This window comes from Haliotis rubra, unplaced genomic scaffold, assembly GCF_003918875.1.
Source record: "Haliotis rubra isolate DU_JTF1 unplaced genomic scaffold, ASM391887v1 Scf45, whole genome shotgun sequence".
Lineage (NCBI taxonomy): Eukaryota > Metazoa > Mollusca > Gastropoda > Lepetellida > Haliotidae > Haliotis > Haliotis rubra.
Window position 1 is genome coordinate 321,441 of NW_025767135.1, and position 24,989 is coordinate 346,429.

At 42.5% G+C, this 24,989-nt stretch overlaps 2 protein-coding genes across 2 annotated transcripts in view; both read left to right on the forward strand.

Moving 5' to 3' along the window:
- The first annotated feature begins 465 nt into the window (after window positions 1–465).
- LOC124289789 (proline-rich protein 36-like) lies at window positions 466–1,605 on the forward strand. Its single transcript, XM_046726454.1, has one exon. The coding sequence runs from the start codon at window positions 466–468 to the stop codon at window positions 1,603–1,605; it is 1,140 nt and encodes a 379-aa protein (XP_046582410.1).
- Window positions 1,606–8,356: 6,751 nt separating this feature from the next.
- Window positions 8,357–24,989, forward strand: part of LOC124289861 — a 36,180-nt gene continuing 19,547 nt past the window's right edge. Inside the window, exon 1 of the mRNA XM_046726539.1 lies at window positions 8,357–8,816. The gene's annotated coding sequence lies outside the window, so the exon portion shown is untranslated. The remainder of the gene's footprint in view (window positions 8,817–24,989) is intronic.

Sequence of the window (24,989 nt, forward strand, 5' to 3'; positions counted from 1 at the left end):
TATGTTAGTATCTGTAACCCATACAAAGTACAACATCAGCATCAATTCTGTATATACAAAATGAACAATTTCTCTCTCTCTCCCTCCCTCTCTCCGTCTATCTACCCCCTCTCTCTCTCTCCGCTCTTTCTCCCTCCCTCCCTCTCTTCGCTCTTTCTCTCTCTCAACCCCATTCTCTCTCTCTCTCCGCTCTTTCTCTCTCTCAATCCCCTCTCTCTCTCTCTTCTTTCTCCTCCTCCCTCTCCAGTTTTATCTCTTCTCTCTCCCACCCTCGCTCTCTCTCCGCTCTTCCTCCCTCCTCTCTCTCTCCGCCTCTCTTCTCGCTCCTCCATCACCGCTCTCACCCCTACCTCTCCCCCATCAATGCTCTCTTACTCTCTCTTTTATATTGATAACCTCGCTTTCTCATCCTCTGCTCTTTCTCTCTCCATCGTCACCGCTCTCTCGCCCCACCCCGTCTCGTCCATGTGGGACTCTTTCTCTCTTCCTCCCTCCCTCCTGCTCTTTCTCTCCCCTCACCGCTCTCTCCCCACCATCTCCATCCCTCCTTGGTCTTTCTCCTTCCTCCCTCCGTCTTACCCTCCGCTCTTTCTCTCTCCTCCTCTCCTCCTCGCTGTCTCCATCTCTCCCTCAGAGCTCTCTCCCCACCATCTCCTCACAGCTCTCTCTCCCCCCACCATCTCTCTCCTGCTCTCCGCCCACCATCTCCCTCACAGCTCTCCCTGCCCCACCCTCTGCCTCTCACAGCTCTCTCCCCACCATCTCCCTCACAGCTCTCCTGCCCCACCCTCTCCCTCACAGCTCTCTCCCCACCTCTCCCTCACAGCTCTCCGCCCCACCCTCTCCCTCACAGCTCTCTCTCGCCCCACCCTCTCCCCTCACAGCTCTCTCTCCCCCACCCTCTCCCTCACAGCTCTCTCTCCCCCCATCTCCCCTCACAGCTCGCTCGCCCCACCATCTCCCTCACAGCTCTTCCGCCCCCACCCTCTCCCTCACAGCTCTCCTCTCTGCCCCACCCTCTCCTCACAGCTCTCCCGCCCCACCCTCTCCTCACAGCTCTCCCGCCCATCCCCTCCCACTCTCTCCTCACCACCCTCTCCCTCACCTCTCCCTCCTCGGCCCCACCCTCTCTCTCACAGCTCTCTCGCCCCACCCTCTCTCTCCTCTCTCTCGCCCCACCCTCTCCCTCTCTACAGCTCTCCCGCCCCACCCTCTCCATCACATCTCTCCCGCCCCACCCTCTCCCTCACAGCTCTCCCGCCCCACCCTCTCCCCCTCACAGCTCTCCTGCCCCACCCTCTCCATCACAGCTCTCTCTCTGCCCCACCTCTCTCTCTCACAGCTCTCCCGCACCACCCTCTCCTCTCACAGCTCTCCTGCCCCACCCTCTCCATCACAGCTCTCTCTGCCCCCCCCACCCTCCCCTCTCCAGCTCTCCTGCCCCACCTCTCTCCTCACAGCTCTCTTGCCCCACCTCCCTCCCTCACAGCTCTCCGCCCCACCCTCTCCATCACATCTCTCTCGTCCCACCCTCTTCCTCACAGCTCTCTCGCCCCACCCTCTCCCTCACAGCCCTCTCGCCCCACCCTTCTCCCTCAATCGTGAAATATAGCTGGAATATTGCTGAGTGCGGCGTAAAACTAAACTAAACTCACTCTCCCTCCCTCCATGCTCTTTCTCTCTCTACCTCCCTCCCTCTCCGCTCTTTCTCCCTCCCTCCATGCTCTTTCTCTCTACCTGTCCTCCCCCCTCTATCTCCCTCGCTCTCTGCCTCCCCGCTCTTTCTCTCTCCCTCCCTCCCTAACCGCTCTCTCCCCACCATCTCCCTCCCTCCATGCTCTCTCTCATTCCCTCTCCCTCCCTCCCTCGATCTCTCCCCCTCTCCCGACACTCTCTTTCTCGAGCGTGAATGAGTGAGTGAGTAGGATACTTCCTATTACCAGATCGTACGTACAATCTCATATGTTATTTCATTTTCTATAATTAAACCACTTATATTGCTCTTTTTATCCCACATACATCTGCGTATAGATGAATTCATGATATGTATAGCATTTAGGATATATTCGAATAAACCCACACTTAAAAAATTGCCCACTCAAGGGAAATCAACTCGCCTAATCGGACAGGTGTGCACATACCTGCTGTGTCCGTTATGAGAGGAGGAGCACTCTGGAAAACGTCACGTATCGATTTCACGTCTCCCAAGCGCTTGGTCGATGTACAATTCAGCTGTTTGGTCTTTTGGTGAACGAATTCAATAAATAACATTTTTATCGTTTCGACGGATCAGTGTATTTCCATTGGTAGACTCACCAATCAAGTGCCGAGCTTGCGAATCCATCTGTACCTGCTGTGGACTTGTAGATAGGTTAATACTGACTGACTGAGTTTGGTTTTACGCCGCTTTTAGCAATATTCCAGCAACATCACGGCGGGGGACACCAGAAATGGGCTTAACACATTGTGCCCATGTGGGGATTCGAACCCGGGTCTTCGGCGTGACGAGAGATAGGTTAATAACGTATAACAACCGATGTATACGTGAATATGACGTATAACAACTGTAGTGCACGTCATTATGACGTTAAACGTATCGTTAGTTTAGCTATAATCGGTGTAACGTACGGCCCCCGTATTATTCGTCAGTCCCTACCACCCTACCATACGTCAGCCCAACGTACAACCGTATTTTACACCAGTAAGGCCTACAGCAACATTACCGTATGTCCGTTTTGCGTAAACAACCTTATCTCACGTCGGTCGGGCGTACGATAATCTTATCTTACGTCAGTCGGGCGTACAGCAACCTTATCTTACATCAGTCGGGCGTACAACAGCCTTATCGTACGTCAGTCGGGCGTACAACAACCTTATCGAACGTCAGTCGGGCGTACAACAACCTTATCGAACGTCAGTCGGGCGTACAACAACCTTATCGAACGTCAGTCGGACGTACAACAACCTTATCGTACGTCAGTCTGGCGTGCAACCACCTTTTCACACATCAGTACGGCGTACAACCACACCATCTGTCTGTGGTACAGTCATCGTAACCTAATCCAAGTCGTGATATAATCACAACACCGAAACCTCATTTCTAAAGGCCTTGCAATACGAAATGCAAATCCTATCATAAATAATTCCACAAAAAAACCATAATAATCCCCATGGGTGACAAGAATTATTTGCTTTCCTTGCTGATCGATAACATCGCGACATTCTTGTCCACTCATCAATAACAATCGATTGTGTTTAGTGCATGTCTCGGCAATTGAACGTGGCAAACATAGATAAACGAATAAATAAATAAACCAACGAATACAAGTGTTGATTGTCTGAACATCAGAGTAACTGACACATACTTCAAAAACGGAACACCTAATCTGATTTTTTGGTTTTGGAACTGAGCAGGTACATATTGCACACAGTCTTCCATGTGAAGATTTCACGGACAAATAGACATAATTGGAGCTTATGGGAACTGGTTAAGTCGTGTTTACCATTAACGTTAAGTACTGCCTTACACCTTCAGTGTACGTGTTCCATTAGTCAGGACCCGTGAACATCCGGGTTAGCATTGGTCTTCAGCAACCCAGGCTTGCCGTAAGAGGCGACTAACGGGATCGGGTTGTCAGGCTCGCTGACTTGGTTGATCCATGTCATCGTATCCCAGTTGCGTAGATCGATTCTGGTGATGTCAATCTTATATTGTCTGGGCCGGACTTGATTGTTTACAGACCGCCGTCACATAACTGGAACATAGCTTAATGTGGCGTTAAACAAACAAACAAACATCAGACATTTAAAACAACAACTTACATGGATTATTGAACAGAAAACCATCTCACTGTTACCTATATTAGTTTATTCCAACAATTGCTGACAGACAAGTAGAAATATTCCTTCAGATTTTCATCCACATTTTCTAACATGATTTGGCATACATGATCATAAATATTTAGAAAATATTATTTCATGGATATAATGAATAAAGTAGCATAGGTTATAATCATATTTAAGTGAGTGAGTGAGGATGGTTTTAAGCCGCTTTTAGCAATATTCCTGCAATATCACGGCGGGGGACACCAGAATTGGGCTTCACATATTGTACCCATGTGGGGAATCGAACCCGGGTCTTCGGCGTGAAGAGCCAACGCTTTAACCATTAGGCTACCCACCGCCCCTTTAAGAGAATATATAGTTCTGATTAGTTCATAGATCATTTCACAAGCAGCTTCGCCCAACTTCATCAACTGTGCCCAGCGTCAAGGTAATGAACCAAACTGTTCTCAGCCAGGGTTAACGCCACACACTGAAGCCACCGTCGTCGCAGTTGACCCCGTTGTTGCCATTCATCGCAAACACGTAATGGCTGCTTTTGAAGATTCTGACAATAAGTCCCAGAAGTAATTTGTTATTTACAAATATGTATCTGTAAGAAAACAAACCATAATATTACCTACAAGAAGCCCAGAACAATATTATGTCGTCTACCGAAACAATCTAAACTTGCCCGAACATTCGGGGCCTGAGTTAGACTAATTTTATAAATAATTCTGTGGGGTCTGGGGGGATAGACTACATAGGTTGTTGCACATCATGGCATAGCGGCTGATAAGCAGCATGGGGTGTGATCTTGGTTCGCCTCTTGACGTATCTTGTTACTGGTTCCGATACCAAAGTCTTCAGATGGTGCTCTTGGACACATTGAATTCTGTGGCTGCAGCACCAACCGATTGCTCTCCGTTGAGCTACAGTTAGTCATGGCTTAATATGCCGTTGAAAAGGTTTAAGTCAACAACCTGGAACTGCCACACCTCTCAGGCCAATTATTACAAATACAACAACATAAAAATAAATAAATATATAAATTTAAAAAAAATAATTTAAAAAAATAAAATAAAATAAATATAATTACATAAATAATAAAATAAAAACAACAAAACTATAATAATGATAAATAAGATAGTAAAAATAGAAAAGAAAAAAATAAATATAAATAAACATAAAGAAAAATGTAAATTAAACAAATAGAAAAAATAAATGAATAAAAACTCAACCAAACCAAAAACAAGCAGCGATATGGAGCTTCATTGATTGTGTAAACAAGTGTAGCCGTAGTAGAGTAATGAGACTTATGGAAGTCAAGTCTACAACAAATCCAAGTGCAATCTCCTCAGTCATTTGTACACATACCACAACACACAAACCCCGATCGGCCAATCAACACCTGGCCAGTTTCCCATGTCGCATCGCTAATTCAAATCCCTGGAACAAAGAACAACTGCCCGGAGACGCTTCTCCAAAGAACCATAGAGTAAACTTGTGTATCTCAATGCCTGACAGTACAAGGAAGCGGACATCTGCTAAAATTACCAGGCTGCTTCTTATCGGCCGGCTCAGAATGTGAATGCCAGCATCACGTGTACTCTCGTTATCAGCCTCATCACGCAAGGGATACAGTTCATCAGGGAATTCGGATCTTTTCATACAATGTTGACACGTTGTCACGTGGTCAGCTCGAGTAATTAGTGCGCGATGGTTCTGTATTGAAAGGGCTCCTCTTCAGCATTTTGAGGAGATTGGGTCATTAATGTTCAGATCCGTTTTTTCTGCTGCAATGTTTGGGGATAATTTAGTCCGATTCATTCAAAGAACGTGTTTAGTGCCCCCGGGAGAGGCTTGTGCAAATAGTTGTCATGGGCTGTTTGTATGGTAGGGTGTGTCAGCTTGCTTAAACTATGATAGGGCATAGCAACTTAGGGCATATTATTTCACCTTTGGGCATATTATCTTAACGTAGGGCACACTTAACGTAGGGCATATTATCTAAACTTAGCACCCGTTGTCTTAACAGAGGGCTCAATATCTGAACATAGGGCCTGTTGTCTTAACCTAGGAACTGTTGTCTTGATTTAGGGCATGTTGTCTTAACTTAGGGCATATTACCTTATTTTAGGGCTTGCTTAACATAGGGCCTGTTGTCTTAACCTAGGAGCTGTTGACTTCATGTTTTGCCTGTTGTCTTAACTCAAGGCACACTTAACGTATGAAAACCAACCAAGTTCTGTGTATAGTCAACCTCTTTATTGTAATGAATGCGATGTTTCTGTGTAGATACTAACACTGTTATCAAGCATCACAGAACTTGGGTTTCCTTCATTTTTGCAATTTCTAAAATGCCTCTCAAAGAAGTTACACTTACCGTAGAGCATATTATCTCAACATACATCATATTACCTTGACAAAGGGCGTATTATCTAAACTCAGGGAATATTGTTTTTACTTGGAGCATATTATCTTAACCTGGGGATAATACCCCAACATAGGGCAGTTAACCTAGAGCATATTATATAAACTTAGAGCATATTATCTTACCTCAGAACATAATTTGTTACCTTAGAGTATTGATCTTAACATATTGCATATTTCCTTAACGTAGGCCAGTCTTGTTTCATAGCCCTTGACTTAGGGCTAACTTTCTTAACGTCATATTACCGATTTCCCATGGGCACAATGTCTGAAGCCCATTTCTGGTGTCACCCTTCCTGATATTGCTGGAATATTGCTAAACGCGGAGTAAAACCCATCTCACTCACTCACATACGTGTGAATACATATCCGATGATAAAATACATATTGGTATTGCCAACTATAATTTCCACAAGGGCAAAGTTTAGTTTTATGGCGCTATTAGCAATATTCCAGCGTGACACACAATGATAATTGTGCTAATGTCGGGAATCGAACCCGGATGATGGTGGTGACGATCGAACGCTGCTACCACTACGCTACAACAAAAGACGTGTTGCAGACTGTAAACACTTGCGACACTGCCACCAGTGCAGTGACCAGTTAGACGTCATGTATTCAGTCCACGTTCCTGCACCTGATACCTTGATTAAATTACAGGTAAGTCCCATTTTATACGCCACAAGGCCAAAATCATTAGTCTTTTTTCTCTACGTGACGAACCTTTCATCAAGATGATCCAAGCTGTTGACGAACGGCGGATTGTATTGCTTTAGCAACGAGGCTGTTGTTGTCCTCGAGTAACATGCCCATGACGCTTGGGATATTATTATAATAATTCTGATGATATATAATTTTGATGATGAACGTTTTTGTGTACATACACGTGATTGTTTGCTGTTTAATGCAATACTCACTAATATTCCAGCTCTACGACAGTTTGTAAATAAACGAATCTGGACCAGACAATCCAGTGATTAATACCCTGATTGCAATTTACATACGATGGTATGTATTGCCCCAAACCAGTGAGCTGTTCGAACCTCGTTAGTCTCCTTGCCTCTTATAACAAGCATTATCTGGTTGCTGAAGACATTCAAACGAGCCCGAGATGAATTCCAGACATTGTGATCTTTGCGTTTGACGAATTATCACACTACTCCTGGAGTGGTAGGGTAGCCTAGTGGTTAAAGCTTTCGATCACGACGTCGAAAACCCGGGTTTGATTCTCCACATGGGTACAATGTGTGAAGCCCATTTCTGGTGTCCCCCGCCGTGGTATTGCTGGAATAATGCTAAGAGCGGCGTAGAACTAAACTCACTCACCACTCCTGACACATATGGTACATATCCTGGATGTATCTTGCATGCGAATGACAAAATATTTGTTTGATAATTATAAGGGCCAATTATGGCTGAAAATGATGTACTGGCCGACAAGGTTGCCTGAAAATCAGCCTGTTTCCTGTACAGTCTTGTACAAGTAGTCTCCGATTTCTTTAAAATTAGTCTTTGTTTGGTCGTGATATAGGACAACCTTCCACTCACTAAAACACTCACTCAATCAATCAACCACTCATTCACTAATTCACTCAAAATGCAGAAACCCAACGCTTAATACACTCCACCCACACCAAAGTCCGGCGCCTGGAAAGGTCAACCCCTCGGAGGACCAGTTGCAGCTTCAATCAGGACACGGTATATTTTTGGCGATGTTCCATAGCATTTATAAATACAAAATGTGAAAAAAATCGCCCTAGGCAATCGAGATGATAATTCCGTGAAACCGCTGTTGGAAAACTATCCGTCAACAAGGACATTCTGAAAGGGTTCCTAATGACGACAGTGGAGGACTTCATAGGATTAAATGAGCGTATAATGACAGCCAGGTATTCATGTGCAACCAGACACCTCATGGCTGGATCTGTAGTTCAGCTGGACACCTACGCCGCACATCTCTCGGATCGACTTCCCCAACGGGGAGAAAACGGATATCTGGCCCATGTTTTGCATTAAATGTCAACCTCATATTACACTGAATTATCAGGACGGTATCGATCGCCAGGCTGTCCGTCAGTGTATCGATTTCGCCTGGTGTTTTGTAAGAAATATTACAACTGCATTCATGGACCCGTCGATAACTACAATATCTAGGTAAGAGTAACACATTTTCCGTTTCCCGCCAAACTCTCAATCAATGCGGTATGGCCATCTGCTGCAGTCAGTGGGATGAGATCGCATACGGCTTCCAGAACGCGGAGAAATTGGATGTGTCCCTACACAACTGTTGCATAGAAATATCCAGTGGTGGCGATCCCAGATCCATGGGTGCCTGAGGTGTTCGAATCAGGAAGTGTCATAGGAACGAGCAGACGACAATGTTTTCCGGTTGGAAGTGAAGCTTGAAGTTGTTTTTGTGAGGGTTATTGAAAGCACGTGCTGGGTTTCAGACCACACGACATCCGTAGACGTTGTCAGAGACTACCACACAACAGCTACCGGGACGGTGGATGCAGGACCGTGTTCAGCACTGCATGCTTGGAATGGTGTAAAGATAACAGGTAAGGGCCTTTCCTGTTGGGTATCGGTCTCTGAACCTACTTTAAGGGACAGTGATTGCCTGGTCACACATTGCTGTCAATAAACGCCACATGGGGTCGTGGCATCCGTTATGCATGCAGGCATTGGCACCGTGTGTATGGATGCGGTGATAGTTTATGCTGATTGAGTATTGTAATTCTACACAATTCATGTCGATCGGCCATTGGAACACGTGTCCCCGTACACACATACAACGAGAATGTCATATTATATTATAACACTGACCGAATGTTATTAGCAGTTTGGGCTGACAAAGCGACCTTAACGCCCATTAGGGCGAGTTGAAAATTGCTGACATCAATAGTTATAGATGACACTATTCCCATTGTTACAGTTTTCATCATGCTGTCTGTTAAGAGTCTGTTTACCGTCTGATTATTGCCTGTTTACAGTCTGCATACATATGTAGTGTCATAGTCATTACAGACAGATACCAGATAGATGATTTCCCATAGGTAAACAGCCAATGAAGGCCTGCAAGATTCATTAAGTCAAACAGATCGTTGAAGTTTGTGTTAGTCATTAACGTCCAGGTTGATAGTGTGGAACATCACGGGTATGATTACCTGTGGACAAAGAGATGTACAGGCAAATATTGCAGGTATTACTGTCATCCATTGGTCTGCCAATACCTACGGCATTGTATTTACTATAACAATAGTTGATGACAGGTGTAATTATCTCAAGTGGACAAAGGTATGTACAGGCAAATATTACAGCTATCTGATCCCAATCATTGGTATGTCAATACTTACGGTATTGTATTCATTATGCCTATAGTGCATGGCTTGTGTTATCAAGAGGCGTGTTGCCGCCCGCTTGGTATTGATCTCGATGCCAGCAGTTTGCAGGATATGTGTTGCATTCTGCCATGACCATCCGTGGTTATTGTGTTGACCTTTGACCATGTGGAGGCCAGTGTCCACTGTGTTGACCTTTGACCATGTAGAGGTCAGGGTCCATTGTGTTGACCTATGGCCATGTAGAGGTCAGTGTCCATTGTGTTGACCGTTGACCATGTAGAGGTCAGGGTCCACTGTGTTGACCTTTGACCACGTGGAGGTCAGTGTTCAATGTGTTGACCGTTGACCATGTAGAGGTCAGGGTCCATTTTGTTGACCTTTGATCACGTGGAGGTCAGTGTCCATTGTGTTGACCGTTGACCATGTAGAGGTCAGTGTCAATTGTGTTGACTGTTGACCATTTAGAGGTCAGTGTCTTCTGTGTTGACCTTTGACCACGTGGAGGTCAGTGTCCATTGTGTTGACCTTTGACCACGTGGAGATCAGTGTCCATTGTGTTGACCGTTGACCATGTAGAGGTCAGTGTCCACTGTGTTGACCTTTGACCATGTGGAGGTGAGTGTCCACTGTGTTGACCTTTGACCACGTGGAGGTCGGTGTCCATTGTGTTGACCTTTGACCACGTGGAGGCCAGTGTCCATTGTGTTGACCTTTGACCATGTAGAGGTCAGGGTCCATTGTGTTGACCGTTGACCATGTGGTGGTCAGGGTCCATTGTGTTGACCTTTGACCATGTAGAGGTCAGGGTGCACTGTGTTGACCTTTGACCATGAAGAGGTCAGGGTCCATTGTGTTGACCGTTGACCATGTAGAGGTCAGGGTCCATTTTGTTGACCTTTGGTTTGCACTGAAATGCTGACACTGGTAAGGCGACAAGACAAACTTAATACCAGAATACGTCCCCAATCGACATAAACATTCACACGACATAGATGTGAGGTATCCAAAGCAAATAAGAATTTTTCGATTCACCTCTTTGGATACTGCTGCTATATTGATATGATTCAATCCTGTACTATGAATTGTACCCTTGCCAACACTAGTAAAAGTTGACAACCACCCTATCGATATCATCTACTCATTAAAGCGAATGTGACCTATTTAATGCGTACTTTGACGGCCACACAATGCAAAACAGTTTTTCTGTTGATTGCATGCATGTGATACACGCCTACTCCCTAATCGCCTCGCCAGCAGGGACATATTGATGGTTTGTAGGAGAAGTGGGTCGACTGAGTCGGCATGTCAAGTGAAATTGGCTAAACATGGTGTTTTCCTTACCTAGATATGGCTCTGTGTGCGAGTGTGCGTCTGTGTGTGAGTGTGTGCGTGTATGTCTGTGTGTGTCTCTCTTTGTGTGTGTGTGTGTGTTATGTTACGTTACATATTTCCTTGAGGGTGTTGTACTGTTTACAACAAAGCTTCCAATAGCGGATAGACCAAAACTTCAATACCACAATCGGATGGTGTGCTCGAGACGATGCCAAATTGGAAATACGTTTGCCGTGTCCCTGGAGGTCATGTTTTGATATCGTTGTTCACATTTGGCATGTCTATAGAGGTCATGTTTTGATATCTGACGCTGTGCAGGATTGTAATGTCTAGTTACGTCATATTCTGACCCTTTTGAAATGTCTAGGTATGTCGTATTCTGACGTTGTTGTAATGTCTAGTTACGTCATATGTTGACGTTGTGACGTCATATTTTGACGTTGTTGTAATGTCATATTCTGATGCTGTTGTAATGTCTAGCTATGTCCTATTCTGGCGTTGCTGTAATGTCTAGTTACGTCATATTCTGACCCTGTTGTAAGGTCTAGGTATGTCGTATTCTGACGTTGTTGTAATGTCTAGTTACGTGATATTTTGACGTTGTTGTAACGTCATATTCTGACGTTGTACGTTACGTCATATTCTGACGTTGTAACGTCATATTTTGTTGTAATGTCTAGTTACGTCATATTTTGACGTTGTAACATCATATTTTGACGTTGTTGTAATGCCATATTCTGACGTTGTTGTAATGTCCAGCTATGTCCTATTCTGGCGTTGCTCTAATGTCTAGTTATGTGATGTGCTAAAACTGTTGTTCAAGGTTGTTATGATTAGGTATGTTAGGTATGTCATGTTCTGACAATAACTTCTCATGCATTACATGCATTACTGTTCACATAACGGACATACACCCTCCAGCATCTACACTTACACAAGGGTAAATGGTATACATTCCACATAAATCGAAATACAGTTGTAGGAATAATGTATATGAATTGCAATCGATATGGAAACGTGCGTGGTACTATTTATCATAGATCGCTGAAGCGTCCCAATCATGCTACTTGAAGTCCATCAGATCTATGAACATATAAAACGTTATCACAGCCATCAGAGAACAGAACACTTGTAAATTATTAAAGTATCGAGTTTCTGAAATAGGCTTGCAAGACAATGAAAGCCCTATGGAGGCCATCTCTCTTTGTTGTGCTGTACTCAATCGCGGATCAATACTCGTTTTCCAATGACGCCTATTCAAAGAGCAATATGTTTTTCATGAATCGATTCCGTGAATTGACCTAATGGTTCAAGATGAGAGCAGCATATTGGTTCTGGGAACAAATTGTTTGGCTTATATCTCACAACTGCAATAGATTTATGTACAACACAAACGCTGTCATTTGAAACCTTTGTAGTTTGATAACAGCATAGGTTCAAAAGTATCCACTTTGTTCCTGGCGCCAGTCAGGGTAACAAGAAGTACCATCATTAACATCTTTTGGTATATGGCGGGCTGGAGATCATGGAGGTCGCCACGTTCAGTAGACGTAATGTACAATTGCTATGGCTGTAAGGCCAAGGATGGTATTGATACAGGCACAAAACAAATTCTGATAGGCTATTGTGATAGTTACACAGATATACTTTTTCAGAATTAAAGGAAACAAGATGTAACATGCCGAGCCAACATGCATATTTCCTGTTGTACAATAGGAATTATTTGAACACATGTCTGGCTTTGTTTCAATGACCTTGATTAATGTCCAAGAGGCTCAAGTTAGAAATAACGTAATTACAGTTATTCTTATCGTGATAAACTTCGAATGGGTACTGCCATTACATTAGCGAAAACAACGTTCAATACATATTTCAAAGCCATTACTGAACTAGTTCTGAAAATAAATGGGCAAGAGGCATCAGTGTCAGTAGCCAGAAGTAGTTCTCTGTACTTCCGGTTCAGCGTGACAGAAGGCATTAAGGGATCTCGAGTTTCAAATAGATCATGCAATGAACACCGGTAACCAGTTATGAAATTTTCATAAAGTAAACAATGACAGCGTCTGGTGCCTTTGTCGACATTGTCATCTGCTAGGTAACTCAACGAGGATGCATTTCAGGAAACACTTCACATGTAGCGCATGAACGAGTGCATCTGTACTCTAATGTACTCCTGTCCTGCTGTGACGCCAACTAAAGGAAGGTCAAGGTCGCTAGAAAGGCACGCAACTTAGAAGAATCAGCCGCTAAAAGATATAAATGAAATCAACGCAGTAACGATTGCGAATGACTGGTTGGATGAGGGCGTACTAATACGTAGAGTGTTGCTCAGGTCTACTGCACGCGATAGTTGATTGCTGGACTTGTTGATGACCACAACTCGTGTATTTTTTATCAAAGGAAGTATTTATAACTTGAACTGTACTCGTCATGAAAAGCTTTACGGTTTCAACGCCGTGTCAGGGCGAGGTGTTGGGTTGTTGTTGTGGTAGCTTTTAGCGATTTAGTGACGCAGGTGTGGTATAAATTTAGACACCTTAAATATCGTGATGTAGAATGTATTGTCTGTCATACAGACACTGATGCTAGTCTAGAATATGTGGCAAGTCCAAATTTCCACAGTTTCAGGAATGTGACTTAGATGACCTACTTGTGTGAGTCATTTTGATGTAGCTTTGAACAGAGGTTCCAACCCCCAAAGAGAAAAAAGCTTGAGATGCCGGGGTCCAAGGGCCGCCCTGCCCGGTCGGGTCTTGTACTCCCCGGAAGCTAACGCATATTTGTAAATACCCGTCTCAGAAAAGTCATGAAAACGATGTCTTCAGACCTATTTGTGTGATTTTTAAGGGGTATTTTCTATTTTTCATGTGAACCCAGAGTTGGCAGGTATTCATTGAAATGTAAGCTCGCTGTAGTTCCAGTTTTTGTCTAGTCCAATCAAGTCATGTGATCTCAGATTCTGCCATTCCCACATGCATTAATTACCGATGGTATAAAATACTCTGTAATACCTACAGCCTAGCCTGTCTTAAAGTCCATGAACCGCATTATTTTCCCTACTGCCGGCCCTCCCTGCAAAAAACCCTAAACGAAACACTAGATGTCAGGTTCTGAATCTCCAATCTCACTGGGACGCCTTTTCAATTTAAAAAGAATCACTTGTTACTATCATATTATATATATTCAGAGACTTAGCGTTACACCTACAGATGAACAAACCTGAATTTACCAACACGTCTGAGAGCCGAGAGGTCAAAGCGTTTATTTGCTTGCCCGAAGCTCTGGTTCGACCCTCCTCTGCTGGAACCGACATCAAAACTTATTTAATCACAATTTATATCAAGCCGTTTCCATATAGTTGCTGAGATAAAAAGACGAAATCCTGTTAAGATCGGTTCATGGATGAGCAAGAGCGATTGTGTAACGACAATTTTACATATTCTGGTTACAAATTCCAAGGCAGCCATGTTCGATGAAGTCGACTACCGACCAGGCGAGATCGGCTAGGAAGACAGACCGGTGATCTTTATTGATACTGTTCTCTCAGACCAGACGGTATTGAGTTCCATACAGTGATACTAAGGAATACTGACAGCTTTGCTTGCATATACATTCATTGTCGTAATTTGAGCCAATCGTTCGCGGATTCTGCTAACTACTTCCGGTACTGGGCAGGAGCTTTTGGAGGCTGAAGTTAGAATATTTTACTCATGCAAGTTTCTTGTTGACCGTATCCTGTTGAGATGACTCCCACAGAGATCATGACCCTGACGCCAGATCATGAACAGACTGTGGCTACTCAACTGTGTGAGTGAGTGAGTGAGTGAGTGAGTGAGGGGGATGTTTGTGGTTTGGTGTGGTGTTTAACGTCGTAGACATACTCAGCAGTATTCTGGCTACATGTATATGGCGGAGGTCTGTAAATAATCGAGTATGGACCAGACAATCCAGTAATCTACATGATAACTCACGGGACTAGGCTTGCTGACTTGGTACATTCCTTGTATCCCAATAGCGTGGATCGATGCTCATTATGTCAATCACTAGACCGCCGGGCCAAATCTCAGTTATCACAGAACGCTTAAACAACATAGAAAGAAACAAACTATACTCGTCTTGACCCATAGGCCGTAAGACAATATTCATTATATACATTAACTCGAGTTAACTTGTTGAATTAAAGCGGCACATTACCAGTTGCCGGTACGGGACCTTCCATAACCTAATATTGAAATTCACAAGTTATCACAAAATCATTAATGTCAGTCTGAATGTCACCTCAAATTGAATATTCCAATCCTGTTTCCGAGTCGTGTGCCAGTCGACCCTCATAAATGGCGAATACACCCATTTGGAGCACTCGGGGATAATTCGATATCTCGCATTATGGATACCAATCTGAATTCCTATAAAACAAATTCTTCCGAGGAGAAAAAGGTTGAGCACGGTAGGCGCACAATGCGAGGACGTGTGTGGGATTATTGTTGAAATTATTCATTGACAAACATAGACCGTGTGGGGATGAAAAGCAGTGTCGGGGTTTGACCTTTCCGTGTAATTCTGTTACGTGTAACGCCGATGGTGTGGGTGTAGTAATTGGTCCGTTTTAATGAAACGTCCAGAGAGTGGGATTGAAGTTTCGTAACGTTTCTTCAGCCATTAATGTCAAGGTCGACGTTGTGTTTAGCATGAAACACATGTATCACCACTTAAAGTACGAATATATATAACGCCACGAATACCGTCAGTGCTATTTAGGAAGCGGTCAAAGGTATCCTATGTTTCATGGACAGTACATATGGGTCCACAAACGACGCAAACTCAAGAACAAGGCCTTAATACTGGCACAGTGAGATGAAGGGTATACACAACGTGACAGTAAACAAATATAGTGTCTTAACAGTTGAGTGACAGTTGTGTTAGTGATCTAGAGCTCCACCCTGTTTAGTCTTTCAACTGGAGGTTTTGCTAGTCCTGGATTCAAACATTGTTACCCGGTTTTATCTTTAGTTTGACCATGTCAGTTGGCTCTATCGAAGATCTGAGTAATTTCATATTTCCATCCCACATTAAACTGATCCGCAGTGTCATAACACATTCTGTTTAACGTGGAATTAAACCCACTCACTCACTCACGGAATCAGCCTATACATCGTCTTTGTATTAGAATTGTGGAAAGTTTCCTGTTAGACTTAATCTGAAGTAATACCAAAAATAAATTCTAAATTGCTGCAGGTTCTTGATAAAAATTCCTGTTTGAAAAACCTGTAAACTGATGACACTTGTAACGACCACAAACTCCCAGAATACACCGCGTCCTGCGAGTTGCGTCGAGCATGACGTAGAAACATCACGGTCTATATTAAGACGTCTCATCTTTAAGTCGAGAAGGAATTACGCTAGATGTTGGCTAGTTTCGCCTTTCATGTGAAGGGACGCCACCACTGATCCCGGGCGTCTGCACGCTACAGCCTTTCACATACTTACACAGCATGTTCTGATGAGATGACATTTCAAAACGTGTTACCGCGGTTTAGGAGACTCTCCCTCAGGGTTATTGCCTTAGGCAGTGACAGTCTCGGCGATGCTGCAGTAAAGTTGCAGCATCAATGAAGTTACCGCAGATTTCAAGTTTTTTATATATTTTTGGGTTTCTTTCATGACTTTCGCGAACTTTTAAGTAATGCCACTTATATAAACTAATAAACGTAAATGTTCAAGATCTGAGATTTCAAAATAATCTACTTTTTCTCTGTATTAAATGAATTCTACTTGAATAAAAATTGACGGTTTTTTACAAGGGACATACTTGAGCCCTATTCGTTACCAACGATTTTAAGGAATTATCAATAAAATTACACAAAACCGTCTGTTCTTGTAAGAAATGAGCGCAAAATGCGCATGAGTACAAAATATGAAGACCTCGTGTCACTTCCGACATTATCAGATTCTTAACACAACATCCGTGTACTAACTCCCACACCGTATCGCGACAAAGCCACAGTGCGATACGATATTACCATATCGCGACACGATATAACGATATTGCAATGCAGTATGACAAATAAAAAAAGAAAAAAAGAAGGAAGAACATAAGAATACCTTAAATTCCGTGTTGGTGATATGTAATTATTTGCCTTCAATGAAACAAGGGGCGGTGGGGTAGCCCAGTGGTTAAAGCGTTCTCGTCACGCTGAAGACCCGGGTTCGATTCCCCACATGGGTACAATGTGTGAAGCCCATTTCTGATGTCCCCCTCAGTGATATTGCTGACTTGCTGCTAAAAGCGGCGTAAAACCATACTCACTTACTCACTCACTCAAAGAAACAATGCGGTAAATGGTAGAAATGGTCTGATCTGCCCGTGAAAATCTACTGCAGCCCTAGTCGTGAGCCAAACTTTCATCAAACACTGCGTGTTCATGGAGCCCTATTTGGAAATTTCATAACAGACATGTTACCGTTAAAAACAAATTCCAGAAAAGGTCATCATCATCGGTGATTATAGCAGACATTATCCTTTATCACTTTGTCATTTCATCCTGTAAATCAAGAATCTAAATGAAATTCTTGCTTTCAGAATGTTAAATATCTTGACACATGCTCTCCCAGTCTACCTAAGACCTTACGAATTTTATGTCATTGTTCGTCTATTTTGATCCTGTATGTACATGACCTTACCCAAAAGTATGAGCTATTGCCTTTGTTTGAATTGTTTATCTAGTTAATCAGGCAGTTAGCGATTCTTTGTGAACTTCTTTTTACATCTTTCTGGAACAAACATTAAAGTACATTGTCACACCACACTTCTCTAAAACTATCAGCCCTCAGGGAAGCTATCATATAATTTATTCCAAAACAAATTACTTGTTTAGTTTGCATTAAATCGACTCTCGCTCCCTCTACTGGCCGAACATAATTTCAAGCGAACCCCATAGAGTTATGTCCCTTGAACGAATATCCTATAACGCAACTTGTGATTGAGGCCACTTCGGCAAACACCGACAACACCGCGTGCGACAGTTTTCGATGTACGGAGCAATCGTTTACATTCCATATATGGCAAGTGTTATTTGTTTGACGTTGTTCGCCACGAAGTTTCAATTATCGATTTCAGGCAAGTCATAAGGGATAAGAAGTCTCTTATTGCACCAATAGGAAGCTAACGTGAGTGCATATGCCCCCAATATATAAAATATAGGCCCAAATACTGTCGAAAAGGTGTGACATTGTGCCTTTAAATTCAATATGAAATGTGTATGTCATGTATGATAGTCTAAAACCGTTGTGTCGAATTTCCATGTGCCGAACTTACGATGGTCTCGAAGTAGAAAATTGGTCCTAGTGTATTCCTTGCTTAGTCAGGGGCTGTGGGGTAGCCTAGTAGTTAAAGCGTTCGCTCGTCACGCTGAAGGCCCGGGTTCGATTCCCCACATTGGTACAATATGTGAAGCCTATTTCTGGTGACATTGCTGGAATATAGCTTAAACGGCGTAAAACCTTGTTTAGTCATCCTTTTGTGTTTGTGTCGAACTTCGGATAACTCGAAGTATTTACTTCATCCTCGGCACAACAGTGCTCGACTGTACGTTTGTATCTATGCGACTCCTTGTAGATTACGCCTATTGTAGACAGTTTTATGGCAATGCACATATGGATACCCACGGTCCCGATGTTGTCTCATTGTATGCCTTTGCTCCCCGAGTCCTTCATAATGCAACATTAACCCACTCAAGACCGCCAGACCTTGAGTTTATCCTACCACTCTCCTTAATTATATTGCCGGAATGCCTTTTACAATTTTGGTTCGAATCGGAAGGAAAACCGTAGTCAGGCAAACGTCCACTTCGTTCATTTTTCACCTTCATCGAGGTGAGGTGAGGAGAAATTGGGTTTACGTCGTGCTTGAGAATATTTCGCTCATATGACGACGTGCATGCGTGTGTATGTGTATGTGCGGCTGCTTGTACTAGCCCAGACTTCAGCTGGTTTTATAGTGCTAGCCCACTGAGATACCATGCCGCAGTGAAGCATGAATACCCCACTCAGACACATTATACTGACTCCAAGCCGACCAGTCCTTGTTGTACCCATTAATGCCGAGCGTCAGGCAGGGACCAACAAGTACCATATTTTAACGTCTTTTGGTTTGACGCGGTTGGGGATCGAACCCGCGACCTTCCGCTCTCCGGGCGGACGCTCTAACCACTACACCACGGGGGCGGTCTCACCTTCATCGAAGCAGCAATCGAAAGAAAAGAAGCTTACACATTTTTTGCAGAACTATTTCATTCGGAAAATATTGCAAAAGTCCTGAAAATGGCGTCTTACTAGTTCGAGATACACTAATGTGGTTGGTATGTTCCAAACGTAACCGTTTGGCAATTTGGTCGGGAACAAAACAGAATTTGTCTCAGCCAGTCAGAAACTGTCATTTATGTAGGTAGGATAATAAAGATATTTGCTCAGTTTGTGTTGGTAAACGTATATCTGAGTCGGCGAATGAATGAATCGGAAGTAGCACCAAAAGTTAACCTGTTAACCAATAAGAATCCATGCAAGTCTTATGACAGACACGCTTTCACATTAACAATTTATGCTACGTATTAACGTACTACCAGTTGGGGCTCTTTGATATATGATCAATTATAAAACAGAATAGAATTTAAAAGTTTGCATCATTCACCTTTAACATTAGACTAAGGCTTAGTCTCTGAATATATATAATTTTGATAGTAACAAACAAGCCCATTTATATTGAAAAGGAGCCCTAGGGAGACCAGACCTGAACCTGAGGAAATCTAGACTTGCTATATTAAGGGCTTTAACACAGCAGAGAGGGCTTGGCAGTAGGGAAATTAATGTGGTTCAGGGACTGTGAGACAGACTACTGTAACATCTGTGACGTGTGTAAATAATATGCTTTACAGACTTGATCTAAGATAAACATCATCAAACACTCAGTTGATAGAATGTCAGAAATTATCTGACCATCTGTAGTAAGTATATATTATATCAGGTATAATCTACAATCTACGTTATATATTCTCCCTGATTATATATATCTGATGAAACAAACAAGGAACATGGCGATGGCGATGTATGGTGTGTTATGGACCTTGCCAGTGCTTAGGCGGCTGGTTTGAGCCTAGTAACTTTTTGTTAACGGTTGTAATGTTCTGTCACATGAAATATCCAAATGTATACTTTAGCACGGTGTTGTAAATTATGTCCCAACCTCACGCATATGACAAACGCTTGAATCCCTCTCAAATCAGGGTTCAAATCATATGGTTTTTCACATTGTTGTCATGCGTTGAGGGACAAGCTGTTGTTTATACATGAGTGAGTGATTATTGTGTGACAATGTGCAGCATGTTTATTTTGAAAATTACACAAATATTTATCAAATATTTTTTGCTGGTCAAATCTGAGTTTCAAACGTATACTTTCTTTTGTTCGACCATGTTAATGAATCACACTTTAAGAGTACTTCCCTCGCACCAATTTTTACTTGATCAGAAAGGCCTCTGACGTTTTTATACCCTTAGCACAATATGATACTTTCCGGAAAACCAATAGATATATACAACCTGGTGATGAGTGTTACCTGTCAGATCAGCTGACAGGTAATCTGCGTCATTTACCTGGGCCGTGTGGATAGGGTTATTCCTGGAGCCGAAACAACACAACAATTTGATTACAATACATGACACGGATAACAACAGTTATTTGTGACGTTGTTTCAGGGATACTTCTTACCCGCCATGGAGGGACCACTGGGTGACCTTATAGAGTTAATACATATATGCTAATGATGATATCTTTACCCAGGTCGGACTAATGTATAAAGGTATATTGAAGCCAATGAAAGATGACATGCCAGTTCAATACAGTTAAGAGGCAGTGACTGGATATTGTGATTAGAACTGACTATGGGCCTTCTTCATCGTAAATTATCTTAATTCATTCTTGCTTGACTACGGTATAAGATTCTCTACCGAAACGTCTCATCATGATGTAAAGAAGAAGTTGTCATCCATATAGTATCCTGCCTTTCTGATGATCTTAGCGCTGAAGACCCGTGAAGATCCGGCATGGTTATCCCAACACTACATCTGTGAAGATCCGGGTTAGAATTGATCTTCAGCAACCCATGCTTGTCATAAGAGGCGAGTAACGGGATCGGGTGGTCAGGCTTTCTGACTGTTGACACATCCCAATTGCGTAGATCGATGCTTATGCTGTTGATCACTGGATTGTCTGGTCCAGACTCGATTATTTACAGACCGCGGCCATAAACATCAAACAAACAAACAAAACGAAGCACTGTAAACCAGAGACAATTACAGAGACACGATAACCGTGTGTGTCATTGTTTGCCTTGGTTTTAAATGACATTTGTATATTCAATGTGTGATGTTGCAATCAGCGTTCGTGATTCGTATATTTGTTGAAGTACTGTAGTGTGTGGCAAGCTACTTTCACATTCATCACTGCCGTCCTTGACAAATCAGTAATATCCATTACGACACGTGGACGGCTGCCAAATGGAAACACGACTGGGTCAGCACAGCCTGTAGTCGTGGCGGCTCTCTGTCGGGTGATGAGTGCGTGCGTGCGTGAGTGAGTGAGTGAGTGTCCTATATCACAACCGGAAGTCGTGAGCTGACATGCGTGTTGGTCGGTGAATGAGTGAGTGAGTGAGTAGAGTTGTAGATGGGTTTGTCGAATTGTGAGTGAGTGAGTGAGTGGTATGGGTTGTAGGCGAGTGAGTGAGAGGTCAGTTGAGTTGATTTTGGAATGACTGGGCGAGTTGGTGAGTGGCTGGGTGGTAAAATGTTTGAAAGGGTGTATGTTTACGCTTAGAACAGAACTCAATGATATAACTGAGTATAGATAGGTTTGATGAAAGAGATAAACCGACGTGTATTTGGAGCGTTTTTGAGAAACCTAAGAATTCAGGTATATGAGTTCACATTTAACGATGTCGTATTGCGATGATGTAGCGAATGTTGATGTAGTGGAGTGTGGTTAAATCGACCAGCAGGTATATACAGTGGTAACATGTTTCGAGACAAGCTTAGATAGCCATACTAAGTATGCATTTATATAGGAAATTAGCGTCATCAGCATATGGTGTATAAAATATTTAATGTCCCAGAAACGTAATATTATTATGAATAATAATGGAATACCATAAAACCGAACATGTCACACACTGACGGCTTATACTGGGGATTACAGTGATTATTCTGGTTGATATAAGTAGTCACGACACGTGGTCCATATAAGGCGACTTATTATAAGCATTCGAGTCTCGTATATATTACAAAGTCGCGTGTCGCATAACAGCCAATAATAAATAGTCTAATTTCTTGCTTGTTATCAATAGTCGATATGAATAGTTGTTGATATGAATAGTTTAGTTTCTTGCTTAATATAAATAGTTTATTTATTATAACTAGTTGAATCTCTTGTCCAATATACGTTCTACAGTTTATTAGTTAAAATAAGAAGTCGAGTCTCGTACATCTTAGAAATCTTAGAAATAGTTGCGTGTCGTGTCTAGTACAGATAATTGTTTCTCGTTCTAAATAGAAACTTGGCGGTGGGGTAGACTAGTGGTTAAAGCGTTCGCTCGTCACGCCGAAGACCCGGGTTCGAATCCCCACATGGGTACATTGTGTGAAGCCCATTTCTGGTGTCCTCCGCCGTGATATTGCTGGAATATTGCTAAAAGCGGCGTAAAACTAAACTCACTCACTCACTCCAAATAGAAACTGTCGGATTAGCGCTGAACATAATAGTCGAATCTCTTGTGTGAGATATATAGCTGGTCTGTTGCTTAATATACTATTCCAAAAAAGAAACGCATAACCCAGAAATCTGTTGCGAAAATGTTGTATTTTCAAACATGTATATTCGTCCACAAATAGACTTTAGTACATGAATTTTTACATCAGTTTAGAAGAAGGTAATGTCTACACAACCAAGTGGATAATTTTAGATAACGGAGACGTTGAGCGCGATGGTGACCGCGTAGCATGGTCCCGACGTCGGGTCTCCTGGCTCTGAGTCCAATCTTTCTCAACCTGCTCCGTACAGTTTGACCGGATATCCTCCAGGCCATCCTGGCTTCTGTGCTCTCACTCCTGGCAGTACGATCACGCAAATGTAGTACCCGGATGTACTGATCTTGGGCTACAGTGATGACTCGAGGTCTGCCTGTACGGGGACGGTCATTTGTTATACCTGTTTGGTTGTAACGAGCTGCAAGAAGTGATATCGTGCTCAGACTAACATTCAGACGCCTGGCAACAGAAAATTGGTAATCTCCGTCGTGCATTCTTTCAATGGCGATGTTCCGTGTCGCAGCGTCAAGACGGGGCGTAGAGATTTGACCTTGAAACTCCTTCAGAACGAATGCCGATTTCCGAAAGTAATCTGGATTTTTATAGCCAGACAGTGCATGCTCGTTGCTGCACAATTTCAACTGGAAGGTGATTTTTGTTACGTTGTGGCGATGCCTTTTTATTTCTTGTAAGAAATCTCATCAAAATCAACATTTTCAGGTAAAGTCGACTCTTCACTTGTTCAATAGTGTAAACTCATGTTATCAACACTTTCGTTACATATTTTGACGATTGTTTGAACACAATTGGGTAATTAATAGATTTAAAAAAATACAAAATGCCTATGCGTATTTTTTTTGGATAGTATATAAATAGTTGAGTCTCTTGCTTGAATTCAATATTCGAGTCTCATGCATGAGATAAATAGTTGAGTCTCTTGCTTAAAGTAAATAGTTCAGTCTCGTCCTTCATAGCTATCGTTGAGACTACTATTTAACATAAGAAGTCGTGCCTCGTGTTGAAAGTAGGCAATTGATTTTCGACTTCAGCCTAACTTGCTGTGTAATGTATATATAATAGGCTCTATATCTACGTTCATCCAATACGCATAACTGCAGTTATAAAATTTAAGTACCTTCATTTAAATGCCATTTCCTGCAGCATGTCTGTGGTCCGTCTTATCAATACAATCAAACCGTCTGACAATATTCAACTTCCTGCATTCAAATTATTGCTATATCGTAGACATATTGATCATACATGCGTAATTTCCAATGCATGTGTGCTATGTATTCAGCAGACCCACGGTCATTTGGGGCCCCGTGTCAATATCACGCCCATAAGGACACAAATATCGAACCATTAAGTAGGAGGTGGACGTTTGTTCCCGGAACCCTTCTTTGTATAAGCAACAGCTTGTCTCTCATCAGCGTGAGATATAGTTCCGTGTATTCCATGCAGTCATCCGCCTCATTGAATAGAAATAAGCATGCTATACATACAGATATTGAGTACCTATATAGACAGAATGACGTGTAACGGTATATCGGAATGAGGCTCATTTAGCGTTACGTGACGAGAGGTATGGGGGAATGAACTATTGAATTTGAACCTTGAAATTGAGATGGTTTCAAATGTATGTGAAATATGTGCGGTTGGGACATATGTTTGTAGGTTAGGACGTAGAAAGTATGCGACTGAATACTGGATGTGACAAAACATTGCAAACACCTGGCTGTTCACACACAACAATATTTAGCTGTACATAATATACACAACCACTGGATGGCAACATCATGTACACACACAAAATGTAATTTGGCTGTATATACAAAGGCAGTCACAGGATGTTCACACACAAAGTAATTTACTTGTATATACAAAGACAATCACAGGATGTTCACACACAAAGTAATTTACTTGTAAATACATAAACAATCAGTGGATGTTCACACACAAAGTAATTTACTTGTAAATACATAAACAATCAGTGGATGTTCACACACAAAGTAATTTACTTGTAAATACATAAACAATCACTGGATGTTCACACACAAAGTAATTTACTTGTAAATACATAAACAATCACAGGATGTTCACACACAAATACAATTTTCACACACTTGTAAATACATAAACAATCACTGGATGTTCACACACAAAGTAATTTACTTGTAAATACATAAACAATCACTGGATGTTC

Coding starts and splice junctions, on each gene's coding strand:
- LOC124289789 (XM_046726454.1), top strand. CDS start 466: ATGTGGGACTCTTTCTCTCTTCCTCCCTCCCTCCTGCTCTTTCTCTCC.